The 12,322-nt window shown below is 38.5% G+C and overlaps 1 protein-coding gene and 2 non-coding genes across 3 annotated transcripts; 1 reads left to right on the plus strand and 2 right to left on the minus strand.

Annotated features, from left to right (window-relative positions):
* Positions 1-1,901: 1,901 nt before the first annotated feature.
* On the plus strand, positions 1,902-2,981 carry LOC149011067 (heavy metal-associated isoprenylated plant protein 47-like). The gene is made up of 3 exons (XM_089164331.1): positions 1,902-1,984; positions 2,084-2,237; positions 2,606-2,981. The coding sequence occupies exons 1-3, from the start codon at positions 1,979-1,981 to the stop codon at positions 2,752-2,754; spliced, it is 309 nt and encodes a 102-aa protein (XP_089020457.1). The 5' UTR covers positions 1,902-1,978; the 3' UTR covers positions 2,755-2,981.
* Positions 2,982-11,171: 8,190 nt separating this feature from the next.
* Positions 11,172-11,244, minus strand: TRNAK-UUU (transfer RNA lysine (anticodon UUU)). Its single transcript has one exon. It is a non-coding gene; the product is annotated as a tRNA-Lys (tRNA).
* Positions 11,245-11,263: 19 nt separating this feature from the next.
* Positions 11,264-11,335, minus strand: TRNAC-GCA (transfer RNA cysteine (anticodon GCA)). Its single transcript has one exon. It is a non-coding gene; the product is annotated as a tRNA-Cys (tRNA).
* Positions 11,336-12,322: the final 987 nt, after the last annotated feature.

Here is a 12,322-nt window from a genome sequence, read left to right on the forward strand (position 1 = left end):
GTCTTGTTTGTGTAAAGACCATTGTCATCGACACTGAAGGAGAAAGAGTTTGGTTAGTACATCATTAAGAAAGTTGGTATTAGTCACTGTAGCTAAAGCTATAATAAAGACACCCTGCAAAAAACTGATGTTCCCAGGTCTCAATTCACGTTAGCATTAGGTGATTAACTCATATAATTTATCAATTAATCAATAAGAAGAAACACAACCTATAAACCCTAACCTAGCCTAACGATTCGGTCATGTGAAATACCAAGAAAATTAGAAGCAAGAAGAAGAAGAAGAAGAAGAAGAGACACAGAGATGATTACGGAGTTCGGCAATATGCCTACTCTCCGGGATTCAAGTATGAATCCAATTCACTAAGCTTTCAGGATGTTACAGACAAGAAGAAGAAAGGAGAAGTTCACGAATACACTTGGTACATGCAACAAAATGCCCCCAAACTACCATCGAGTGATCGCCCTTTCCTGCTGATCAAAAGCCCTCAACAATCGTCATCAAGATCCAAAGAAAACCAAAGTTGCAGGTGCTCGAACTCGGCTGCCATGGAAATCTTCAAGAGTTCTTCAAGAACCGTAGAACAGAACAGATGTGAAAAAAACGATTTGCTCACTCGCATAAACCAACCCAGCCATCCTCATATACAAAGGATATGAACCAAGATGAACCCAACCGGTTCACTTGTTACATGACTTAGAAGTAAATGACCAGATTACCCCAACAAAAACCAATACTTCAACGGCTATAATCTTCAAACTTCTCAGCTCGTTGCATCACAAGCATGATTGTTTCACCAAGTCAGCATCTCCCAGAGAATATTTACTACGCAGAGAGGAGGGGGTACACAAGGGAAAGAAGAGGAGATATCATCGAAGGGCAGAGAGGAGATGGGAGACTGCTAATGGAAGTCTTCATCACTTTAACTGTTTTCTTCCTAGTTACTACTGTTTAGCATGAAACAGTATAAGCTTTTATTTCCTTCAATTAATTCTATACTCGTGTGCCTTTTCTCTATTATGTGGCTTTTCTTTATTGCTTTCAGATCAAGAGATGAGATCACTTTCTTTTGTTTAATTCATTATACACGTGTGGGTCAAGACAGTAACCCACCATTCAAATGTAGCAAACTTGACCATTTGACCCAATCACCATCAAGTCATCAAGTCAATGCATTCGTTTCACATTGTACAGTCCATTATTTTTAATGCATGGCATTGCATCAGATGTAAATCCAATAATCATTATTTTTAATGCATGGCATTGCATCAGATGTAAATCCAATAATCAAAAAAGGGAAAAAAACGATTGTTATAATGAGTTCTCTACGCCACTTTCGTAACGTTAGTCAACTCATCTGCACTTCGACTACATTCTTAGGAGAGCTTTTATAATTAATATAAGTCGGATTTCAGCTTTGGTCCAAGAGGATTCAAACTTTGACTTCCTATGTAGGAACATTGAGCTTTTGCCAACTTAAGCGTTGGCCTCTTTTGTAACTTTACCTAAAAAAAAATGCTTTTCTATAATTTGAAATACTTTTAAAACCATAGGTGTCCATGTCCAATTATCCGATCCTACTAATCCCAACCACTTGTTGTGAATAAATCATCTCTGGAAACTTCAGTCACCAACCTTTATTATCACAAAAAATAATTTTTTTTTTTGAAAATCCCTTCAAAAGCATTTTTCAAAATAAAAAGAGACCAAGAAGTAGTCAATGTGAAAAGATGCAAATTGACGCAACATGCCCATATCTTGGATCCGCGGAAGATCAACTTTCCTGCCTCCGCGTAAGTGCTTGGATAAAGACTTGCTCCTTCTGGTGTGTTTAAGTCAACATGGGTCTTTCTTTTATTATTTATTAGTTGGTTTATATAGATTAACGATCTGATCATCTTCTCTCACAGAAGTACCTGAAATAGCTTTGTGGGTTGGTCGATAAAGTCTGATCAGTTGTTCCATTTCCATAACTACGATGAAGGTTTGAATAGTTTCTTTCCAATTAGGACTGCTGTTTATATGTGATCAATTTTATTCAATATAAATCTTTATTTTGAATTCTTTTTTTTACTGTTCGCAGCAAAAGATAGTGATCAAGTTTTCCATGAATGGTAAGAAAACGATTTTAAATCAACTTCTGAATTGTTTTCTGCAAAAGAAGGTGATAAAGATCTTCATCACCAAGGGGAAGAACTCGCAGCAGAAAGCCTTGAAGATAGCAGTTGGACAACCAGGTATTTGAGTGTGGCCATTACTTTCTTCCTTCTTCCAAGTTTATGATGCCATGAGACTCTTCAATTCAACTACTTGGATTTGAAGTCATATATGAAATAAGTCCTAAATTATTAGTTAATTTAGGTCAGTCATCTCTAGTTCTAGTACTTTTTTCAATCAAAATCAAATCACTTTTTCACACTTGAGATGCTCTCAGCCTCCTCCGAATTTTCTCGTATATTGAGTTAACTTATCTCAAATCAACTCGGATAGAGTCATCTCTTATCCTATCCTTTCTAGTTTTGCCTAACATCTATCTTCATTGTAATAAGGTCATTTCAAACCTGATTAATTTGACTTCTTTCTATTTTGATTGTTGGTGCTACAGGTGTCGAATCGGCGGCTTTACAAGGTCCAGAAAAGGATCAACTTGTCGTTATCGGCGACGGAACTGATTCAGTTGGCTTGCTGACAAGTATTCGGAAGAGAATGGGTTTTGCAGAGCTAGTAAGCGTGGAGGAGCAGAAGAAAGCCTAGAAGAAAAAACTGAAAAGTGAAATATAAATATGAAACTCTGGAGCTTTGGGCAAGAGGAGTTCTGAAGTATAATGTGAGGGAGAAGATGAGAGTGATGAAAGCAAGCAGAAGGGAGGAATTAGTTTAGGACTCAAAAACTTCTAATGAGTCAAGCATGTTTGTGTGAGTTCCAAATTTAGATATTCTTACATTCATCTATCAAAGAAATATTTTTAGATGGTCTATATCGAGGGATTTTTTTTTTTTCTTTTCAAAATTTAATGTGTTGATTTAATTGCTTTAAGAATTACATCCTCCCATTTGATCATTATACCAAACAATACTTTTCAAAGCCGTGTGGCATTTAAGGCATAAGATTTAAAAGGAAAAAAATGAAGTTTCTCAAAGACTCACAAGGGTCAGACTCATTCTTTAATCTTTGCTACTCCCCTAACCTATTTAGACTTACGACTTGATTTGACTTGACCCATAAGAGTAATCAAGTCAATGCAATTATTTTGAATAGATTTAGACAAGTTAAGGTTAGAGAGTTGGGATTCTCTATCTCGACAGGCATGCACAATGCTAACTCACGTCTCAAAATGAAATTTAAAGAGTATCAAAATGAATCAAACCACAACCTATTGATTTGAACAATGATAAGTGAAAGTTCACAAAATTTGCTTTCGATCTACTAATACTTCTTTGAATGCAATTCAAGACTGATTGGAGAAACTCCATAATTACCAACCAACACAGGTATCTCTTCAAAATTGTATTAAAAATAAAAATTGAAATAGATTAGTTAATTAATCACTCATACTATACATTTTACCAAATAGCTTGCACAATAACTTAAATACAAAACTCATACCTAGGCATTTTTGCTACATCCTTTTCCATTTCTAGATGTACTTAAGGTTCTTTTTGGTATCAATTCTTATTCTCTATTATGCTATTTAAAATAAATAAGTATAAGAATTTATTATTGGCCAAAAATAAAAAATGGGTTGGTGAATTTTGTCAAAAATAAATTATGGAATGAAAAATAAAACTGATAATAGATGCCAAACAACTTAAAATAATGAAAAAAAATCTCATAATTGAGAATGATAATAAATAAATTAAAAAAAAAAAAAAAAACCTGAGACTGTTGGACTTTTCAATTAAAGGCATATATAGATACTTGTGACTTGTTGTCATTTGCCAAGAAGTGAAGACAACTAACTTATTATTATTATTATTATTTTGGTAATCAAGACAACTAACTTATCTTCCCATAGCAATGAGTGATTTTCCATTCAAAAGAATTAGAAAAAAGTATCAATCCATTCATGTACTTGGTAACATCCCTACTTTGCAATTCAAGCATCCTAATATATAGAATAGAAGTAATACATAGTTTCGTAATTTAGTATTTTATTACAAAAATAATTCAGAAACTCTGATCTGTTTATTGATTGTGAAAAGACCAGTTTGCTCTAAACTTTGCCCTTTTCGTGGCATTCTCTTTATGGTTTAGGCTCAAACAACATAAAATATCATTTCCACATAAAGGATGAGGTATCATTTATTTGTTAAATCTAAAGTAGGGTAGAATTTTTTTTAAAAAAAAGTAAACTTTCCATGAAATCTTAAAGTATAAACTTTTTTGGTTCACTGGATTTTCCAACCTCATTCATTTTTAAAAGTCCTACTAAATATGTAAAATTTTGTAGAAAAATATAAAAAACAAAAAAGTAAAACTCACATTTAAATTTTTTTCATAAAATATTTTCCTTTCTTCTATCCCGTTACATATGAGACCGACATGTTTTTTTTTTTCTACCCCATTTTCTTCATCCCATTTTTACAAACAAACAGTACTTCAAATTTAATATAATTTAATCATGGGAACTATGAAGGAAAAGCATGCATGCGAGGAGATATTTGCGGCTATAACTCAGGCGCCATAAATTATTTTGGATCAACCTCGTATCATATCAAATCTTAATTTTCAATATCGGATCTTAGAATTAATATCCAGTATCCAAGTCTTGTGACAAGTAGTGCATGCCAGCTGGTTAAAAATTGATGATGTGCCCAATCTTTGATCAAAAAATCTTCTCCTCCCATACCAAGTCCTCGAAGAATGTCAATTTAAGGATCCATTAATTAAATCGTTTTTACCAATAAGTTTGTCTATTCATTTGTATATTTCTTATTGCCAGGAATACGTCCCTTTTGTAAGGAATGAGATCCTTTATTCTCGCGAGGAGTGTAATGATACGAAGAAAATTGCACCGAACCCATTGGACTGGGTTCGCATTCTCTGTCCTAGTTATATCATAATAGGGATCCACTTTAACCTAATCTCATGATCGTATGAGGGTGCCGCACTATTGTTACCAGTCACGAACGACCTCCCGAATCTTGCTGTAGGTGGAACTAACTTATAGGAAGCAACTATCGTCAAGGTGGAGAGAGAATCATACTAAGGTCGGTAACTACCTACACCCCCAAACATCCAGGGAAGAACCCTACAATCGGACAGTCATCTGCAAAGATCATGAACTCATCTTACTGTCGAGAATTGGAGGTAAAGTCTATATAAACAAGTGACCCACTCACTCTAGAGGTATCTGAATCGTTTCCCAAATACTCGTATTCATTTTTATGCTTTGCATTCAGCAAAAGCTTTGTGATCAGTTCAGCGACTGACTTAAGCTTCGGAGGTGGCCTCCCGACCCCCATGGTCGGGCCACGTCTAACCATCTTTTGTAGGTCATCAGCATAGATTTGGAGACTTAACAATTTCTGGACGCATCAGGTAATGTAAGGAGAGTAGGGTACTATGCTCTCCTCAGAGTCTAAATCAACCCCCCATTAGGGGAGTACTTGATGCTTTTTCACTATACATATGTGTGCACGTTACATTCGAATATGATCAAATTAATATAGAGGTGCTTACATGGGGTCCTACATAATATGTGGTGAAAAACCTTCAAGAGAGCACTATGTTGTGCCCAAACAAGGAGGCAAACTCCCCATCACACTGCCTTACCATATAGTTAGAAGGGGGGGGGGGGGAGTCCACCTTAATTTGATCTATCTTGTTAGTGTTCAGAGGTGAGTTTCCTTCTAAATATGCAGTGGAGGGGGTGTAAGGAGAGTACAATCCTCTAACCATGTAGATAGAGGATCCAGACTTCTTTTGTGAGACAATTTTTAATAGTTTTAGATCATAAGCCTTTCTATTAGGATTTGACATCTTACAGCCCTATTCAAGGTCGGAGCGGGATGGTTAGGCTAGTACTTAGGGAAGGATACAAATTTATTTTTGATGGTCTAAATCCATCCTGAGCCCAAATAGGTCTTTGCTTTCAAAATTTTGGTCTTAAGTGATAAATTAGAGCTGAGGCAAGAGTGGCCTTGGTTACTGTTAGAGGGTTGAGTTAAGTTGATTGTTCGACAAAACTTTGTAGGTTAATTTTGGTAAAAGTATGCAATAGTATGAAACTATGCATACACTTAGTTATTAAGTAGATCAGAGTTGCCCCTATATTTACCAGATGTGTTTAATTTAGATAATAAAGTTCCTTACTTTATTATGATCATTTTTTATGCTATAAAAAAAAAAAAAAAAAAAAAAAAAAAAAAAAAAAAGACAACACTGTTAAGTGTTCTTGGGGAACTAGCTGGACAAGAGCAACAGAAAGAAGCTCCTTAGTTCTAAATACTAGTTGTAGGGTTCCTTTTATCTAATACATCCACAATATAAAGGAGAAAAGGCACTATATACATTGGCCAGTTGCCCCGAGTGTCATATAAGATATCCTTCCAAAACTCAAAATAGGAAATCATATATTACAGCCGAAGGCCCAGAGAAAAACTTTCCTAGAAAAATTAATTGTGCAAAGTGAGGGGGTAGGGGTTGAGCTAATTTATCCAAATTCCACTAATTATTGATATTCTTAAAAGAAGAAGCAAGAGTAGTAGAATCACTTATCCTTAGCTCTTGAGGAAGAACATGAGAAGGAATATCTTGCAACCACTAATTATCTTGCAACCAGTCCCACAAAAAAGGGAACACCCATCACCAGTTTTTCAAATGAGTCTATCCCTTAAAAGATTGGAAATGGAGGATAGGCTATTCCAAATTCTAGACCCTTCAGTCTAATTTTTGAATAAAAGGAAGATGAATTACGCAAGTATTTCCCTTTAATGAGTCGAGTCCAAAGTGAATTTGGTTCATTAATGAGTCTCCATCTGATACGGATAAGTTCCATTCAACCGGATGAATGAGGACCGACCAGGTTTAAGATGGTTCGATCACGTCCTGGTCGAATTACTGACAAGCCAAGATTTGTAAACTTACACGATTAACGAAGAATCATGGTGTAGTTCAACTAAATCCCTAGATCTTCAGAAAGATTCATAGTCAAATATGGAATGTCTAGACCCCATGATCAAGTTACTAAGGACTCTGACAAGTTAGGGAGTCTGTATTAGTTAGTCCTGCTTGGACTCAATGACCTAAACATAAGCAATACTCACAGTGGATTAGACCCTTTTGAGGAGTGAAGAGAACTCAAAAAGTTCAAGATGGACTCCATCATCGGACGATCAAGGTAACCTCTCCTGAATACTATATAAATCCACATTTATGTCTTTATCAGGTAAGCATTCTTTAGTTACTCCTTAACATCCTGAGCTTTGCAACCAATATTCTTTTCTTCTAAAGCTGTGTGCTTCCACTAACTTGATCATTGGAGGTGTTGCTCGACCAACCTGGTCGAGCTGTGTTTTGCAGGTAGGTTCTCTTGCATGCCGAATAGCTTTTTGGAGCAACAATTTTTGGCGATGTCTACGGGAAATTGATCTAAAAGGTTAGGACTGCTAGTTGGAGGTAACCCAAACAAGAAGGATGGATGGGAGGTCAATGAAGAGGATGCACCATGAGGAAGGGAAAAAACTCCTCCTCGTAATAACACCTTGCAGGTTCTTCCAACTAATTTGTGACCATTGACCAGTTCAATGAATTACAAAGACAACTGCTAGAGATGAACGAGCTAATGCAGGCTAGCTGCATCAGCAAGTAATCCATTGGGCATCAGCCAGCCAGGGAATCCTTTGATCCTTGATGGAGGGTTGGATGATAGGGCATCAAAACAACAAGATGGACGAGCGCCTCTGCTCAACCGATCTCCACGACCCTCTCAGAGAGATTGAGAAAAGGGAAGGTTGGTGATCCTACTTGACTAGCACGTGGGGCAACATCCATACAAATAGAGGACCCTCCCCCAGGAGATGAAGAAATCGAAGATCAAGAAAGTAGTTCTCCCCCAGCCAACCACTGTGAAGAGGTGGGTAATCATGAAATTCCAGCCAAAGAAACAGGTTATGTTGATAAGCGGTTTGAGGAGCTAGATGAAAGATTTAAAAGGCGGAAAGATTTAGGAAAAGATTACTTATATTCCATACTAAAGGAAAATCCATTTGTTCGAGCTATTTCGAAGCCAGACATGCCCAAAAACTTCAAGTGCTCGACCTTCACTATGTTCAACGGAACCAAGTTCTCAAGGCATTACATCACGCACTACAAGTTAGTAATGTCCTCGTATAGGCATAGTCAAATAGCCTTGTGCCGAATCTTTCCAGCTTTTCATAGGCCAGAGCAGAATTTGAAGGTTTCTAAGGTTAAAGAATGGAATTTTGACCAGCTTGGTCGAGTCTTCCTGCCACCCTTCCAAATCGGGTTAAGTACCAAGAAGAAAGAGGACATCTGTTCTCAATCAAACAAGGTCATTCGAAGTCAATCAGGGACTTCCTTCGGAGATTTAACAAACTAACTATTCAGATTGAAAACCTGGACAAGAAGATAGCTTTTCATGCACTTTATCAAGGACTTACCCATGAACTCTTGCTCGAGGATCTCATGTTAAATATGCCAGAGAACTATGCAGACTTGCTCAATTGATGCCATAGGCGTGCAGTAATATTAGAAATAATTGAATCCAAGAAGAAGGAGTTGGCCATAGAGACAAAAGCTGTTAAAGGCAAACTTTACCAGAACAAGTGTTCGGCTACAACAGTCAATAGAGATGGTCGACCAGATCCCAAAAAGCAATCTCCTGAAGGAGCATATACTCTGTTGAATACAACCAATTCAGAGATTCTGATGCAAATTAAAGGTCAAGGCCTTCTTAATTGGCCGAGAAAGCTTCAGTCTTGACCTCGAGACCTTGATAAAGGTAAGTACTGTGAATTTCATAAAGATCATGGTCGTTGAACTAATAATTGTAGGAAGATGAAGGCATAAATTGAGAAACTATCTTACAAAAGAAATATCTTCAAGCAAAGCAAGAAGTTCCTTGGTCACCTGCCAGGGACAAGAAAAAGGCAAGGTTGACCGGTAGGAAAAGGCGCCGAAGCCCTAACGGAGGATGACCAAGTACTGGAGATGATAATTAGAAGAGAAGATAGTCTCCGATTTATACAATGCTCAGTGTGCCAACAAAAGAGTCAGTCAAATAAGCAAAGAGAGAGGCTTGGTATATAAGCAAGGCCAAACTAGAGAGGTCAGAAGTTAGGGTTGCATCAAAACCCATCACTTTCTCCTCGAAAGACATGCAGGACGTCAAGACACCTAATGATGATGCTTTGGTAATTAAAGTAATTTTGGCTTGCACTGAAGTTCACAGGGTTTTAGTCGATATTGGTTCATCGGCAGATATACTATCCCTATAGGTTTTCAAAAAGCTTAAATTAAGTAGAAGTATGCTCGTCCTGTGTGGTGCTCAAATTTATAGATTCACTAGATCCTCCACTCATGTTGAGGAAATAGTTAGGTTAGACCTAAGGGCTGGCAAACACCCACGAGACAACGTCGTCCAAACAACCTTTATGGTTGTTAGGGACTTGTTGGCTTATAACATCATCTTAGGTCGACCAACCCTTTGCACCCTAGAAGCTATAGTATCAACATTACATATAAAGATGAAATTGCAGACCAAGAATGGCATTGGTGAATGCAATGCTGACCAAAAATCTAGTTGCCAATGTTATGTCAACTATATGAAGAGAAGAGAAAAAACAAGTTCTACCATGACGGTAGAGATCAGGGATGATTGAGACAAAGAAGCAATGCGGAGAGTCAAACCAGTTGAAAACTAGAAAGGATCCAACTTAGTTCAAAAGAACCAGGTTGGGGAACAATGATCAGGGCAAAGCAAGAAGCAAATTTTAAGATTAGAATAACTCAGTTCCTAGAAGAAATCTTTGACATCTTTGCATGGTCAGTAGATGATATGCATGGCATTGATAAACAAGTGGCCGAGCACAGGTTATGTATTGATCCTCAAACAATTATGGTTGTCCAAAAAAGAAGAAACATCTTTGTTGAGAAGCATGAGGTAATCCGAACAGAGGTTCGAAGTTGAAGCCAGTCAAGATTCATTGAACCTATTGATCAGCCAACTTGGCTGGCGAATGTGGTGATGGTAAAAAAAGCCAACGGCAAGTGGAGAATGTGCACTGACTATACCGACATCAACCAAGCCTATCCAAAAGACTGCTATCCACTTCCAAGGATCAACCTTTTCATAGATGCAATGGCCGGCCACGAGATGCTCAGCTTCATGGATGCTTACTCTGGGTATAACCAAATTCTAATGCATCCAGATGATGAAAAGTACACTACCTTCATGATTGACAAGGGACATCGGCTCTTTAATAAGATTCGATTGCCTTTGAATTCTATGATTCCCCTCATCCTTCAATAGGAAATGTGGAATGCTTACTACCTGGAATTCTCCCGCCTATCACTATCATTATTGCGCTTCCCAGGAAGAGACTACTCGATGGGGGCTGAAGCCGATGCCTCACTATTTGTTATGTACGTGAAACAACCATCAAATAATAGAGGTCGTCAACCAACGCTTTCGGGGCTTTCTTCTCATTCGAAAGAGTGAGATTCTTCTTCGAGATGGGGATTGGAAATGCTTCTATGCGAGATTGCCCTCCTCTCACTGTGGGTTTCTATCATAAGGAGGTGCATTATTCGGAAATTGGCAATTAGCATGTTGTGGTTGAGGTGGGTTTAGCCCAACCATTGGCTTCAGGTTGACCATCGGGCGCCACACCTCAGTCATATATGCCTCACTATTGAACTGAAAGATGATAAACCCTTTCTCCAATGAATGCAAGATCACCCCCTTAGACAATTTCCAAGCGCCCCTAGCAATCTCTCGCAATTCATTTTGGAATTGATTTCGTTGTATAATTAATATTCCTGTTGTGGAATTACAATCCTATGAAACTTTCCCTGTATAAGAGAAGGGAGGGAATCAATCTCAGATAGCACCGAGGTCCCCACTACTCCTACATAAGAAATTCTCCTCCATCTTTCACATCTCTACTCTCCTACATCTCCGAAAGATAATATCCAAAATATAAAACGCCGTCTGTGGGAATCGAACCCACGACCACGTGGTTAAAAGCCACGCGCTCTACCAGCTGAGCTAAGACGGCCAACTAAACCTACTTAATCAGGGCCCAACCGGGTTCGAACCGGTGACCTCTTGATCTGCAGTCAAATGCTCTACCACTGAGCTATGGACCCCGAGTGATACCATTTTTCCATGGCTTGGTTCCTGATTATAGACTTTTGCTAATGAATGGACTATAGCCGGAACGAGGACAAAACTGTGGAACTCACGACTCTATTAGTGCCATCGAATTACCAACTTTTACATGAATTTTCAAGTGGATGAGATCGGGCTTGCAGTGCAAGGAATAATGGACTTACATCACGATATCTCTTTCTTCCTCATTCTGATTTTGGTTTTCCTATCACGAATGTTGGTTCGCGCTTTATGGCGCAAAACTTGGATTTGTGAAGAGCGAGCCCCAGGCGTTGTGGCCTGAGGGGCTCCGCACGGATAGGCCACTGCCCCGCTCTTCCGGACTTGGAGGACGAGGAAAAAAAGAATGCGCTTAGGCAGGTTGTAAACCGGGCTCTGCGCATACTCCTCTGGTGATACTGTTTATTGCTCTAGTTGCGATAGCGGCTTCTGCGGGTGATTCACAGAACCGCGAGGCAGCCCAGCCAGACTTAATGAGGGCTGCGCATGAGATCACACTAGACAACTTCGAATATGAGTTGGACAATGCAAGAAATTATAGCTGTTTCAAAAAGAGCTCTGCTTCCTTAAGAAACGGGAAGCGGACAAAATGACATTTAGGTGATGACGGCGGCGGCCCACCGCTACACACTTCCTCACTAAATCAATGAGAGAAGTGCTCAATCATCCTCCAAGTGATGAAGGGGGGTAGCAGTTTCGGTGCCATTCCACATGAAAGAGGATCATAAGTAACTCAGTGCTCCATACGAGGGAAATGAAAGCTGAATTCGTTCGGATCCCTCCCACATGTTCAATCTTTTCTTAGCGGTTTCCCCATAGATCTTTATCATTAACGCAACCTCCATTTTGCTCATTCATGGAGTTGTATTTAGTACCTCTAAGAAAGATAATTATCCACCGTTAGTTAGTAATGTGGGTTGGCTTGGATTACTCAGTGTTGCGCTCCTAGGAGGGCAACGCGCTTT

The sequence above is a fragment of the Hakea prostrata genome, chromosome 7 (assembly GCF_041222555.1).
Source record: "Hakea prostrata isolate BN-2017 chromosome 7, UWA_Hpros_2, whole genome shotgun sequence".
Classification (NCBI taxonomy): domain Eukaryota; kingdom Viridiplantae; phylum Streptophyta; class Magnoliopsida; order Proteales; family Proteaceae; genus Hakea; species Hakea prostrata.

Excerpts from the sequence above, each read along its gene's own strand:
- LOC149011067 (XM_089164331.1), top strand. Across the intron at positions 2,238-2,605 it reads GATAGCAGTTGGACAACCAG|GTGTCGAATCGGCGGCTTTA; the intron begins GTATTTGAGTGT and ends TTGGTGCTACAG.